The sequence below is a fragment of the Caenorhabditis briggsae genome (assembly GCF_000004555.2).
Source record: "Caenorhabditis briggsae complete genome, chrII, whole genome shotgun sequence".
NCBI classification, from domain to species: Eukaryota; Metazoa; Nematoda; class Chromadorea; order Rhabditida; family Rhabditidae; genus Caenorhabditis; species Caenorhabditis briggsae.
Window position 1 is genome coordinate 9032790 of NC_013486.2, and position 1416 is coordinate 9034205.

The 1416-nt window shown below is 38.3% G+C and overlaps 1 protein-coding gene across 1 annotated transcript; it reads left to right on the top strand.

The window, feature by feature from the left end:
* Positions 1 to 340: 340 nt before the first annotated feature.
* Positions 341 to 983, top strand: CBG02720 (the record flags this gene model as incomplete). The annotated part of the gene is made up of 2 exons (XM_002630935.1): positions 341 to 620; positions 724 to 983. The coding sequence occupies 2 exons, from the start codon at positions 341 to 343 to the stop codon at positions 981 to 983; spliced, it is 540 nt and encodes a 179-aa protein (XP_002630981.1).
* Positions 984 to 1416: the final 433 nt, after the last annotated feature.

The following is a 1416-nucleotide window of genomic DNA, read 5'->3' on the forward strand; positions in this document are numbered from 1 at the left end:
CTCCTTCTCTGTAGAGGAAAAAAATTCCCGCTAACTGTCTAATTCTCTCCGTCGTCTAGAACATCTTTCACTTTTTCTCTAAGCCCCGCCCACTTTTCCCCCCATCCTTCCTCTTGGCTTCGCAATTCGTTCAAAGAGAGGAGCACTCTGTGTTCCACAAGTCCTACTCGACAGTATATAAAGAAGTACCTTAGGTTATCTTATATATCTTATATGTTTTTTGTTGTTTCTCAACTTTTATACTTTTTATAATATCACATACTTTATATAACATCTTATATCTACTTCTTATATTTTTCAGTATACAATTCCCCCTCTTCTCCTCCTTGAAACTCTGAAAATGATGGAAGTTGCCTCCTCATCGTCAGCCTTTGACGCCTCCAATCTTATCAACAATAACAATGAAGTGAAGCCTGCCCGTCCAAAAAGAGACTTCCGATTCAAAGTTATCGAAGTTCAAAACGGACCAAAATGGTTTGTATGGCCAAGCCGTAATCGTGGATCTTCTGAAGACGTTGATGAGAATGACAATAAGAAAGTGTCACAACCACAAAACAATGGATACGGAGCATTGAGACGTAGTGTCATCCGTCAGTCGAAAAGGAAACAAGACCAAGATGGTGAGTAGTGACTTCTTTCATTTTTTTGAGCTTTTCAGAAATCTCGAGCTTATTTCAAAATTGAAATAATCTGATTTCTTGTTCTTAACCTTTAATTTTTTAGCCATCGCCACCCGAACTGCATCCGAACCAGCCTCAGCTCGCCGTCTATCTACTAAAAAAGAAAAAGCCGTCACGGAACCATTAAACCAAGTTTCCTCAATGTTCAAAATCATCTCAATCGAGAAAAACTGGGAAAGTTTCGATGCTACTGATAACGAGGATGACGATGATGAGCTGGAAGACGGAGCTCGTACCGTCTCGGTCATTTCGCTAACCTCTGTCATCGAGGGTGGTGAGCGTAGATGGACCACTTCCATCTGAAAAGATCAAATTATTCATTATTGATCTCTTTGTACATTTTTTCTTTATTTCTTTGCCTCTTTCTCTCTCTTTCGCTTCGGGTTCCTTTGCCACACTTCAAAAACTTTGCCCTTAAAAATCCAGCATTTTCATGCTCCCATCTTTTTTTTTCTGCGTGCTTTATCACTTTTCTCTTTCTCTCTCCCCTTCCAAAAAACAACAAAAAAGTCATGCTTGTCTTGTTACTTGTACAATTTGCCTGTAATATATAGATTATTGTGTCGTCGCATCGAAAAAGAATAAAACGCCTTCTTTGAAAAACCTTTTTTGAATGTTGTGCATCATAACACGGAAAGAAAAAAAAGATTATTCAAATGTATACAGACAGACAGCGACTCCCGGAAAAATTTCATTCAGACAGTTTTGTTATTATTATTACTTTTTGCAGCTATGG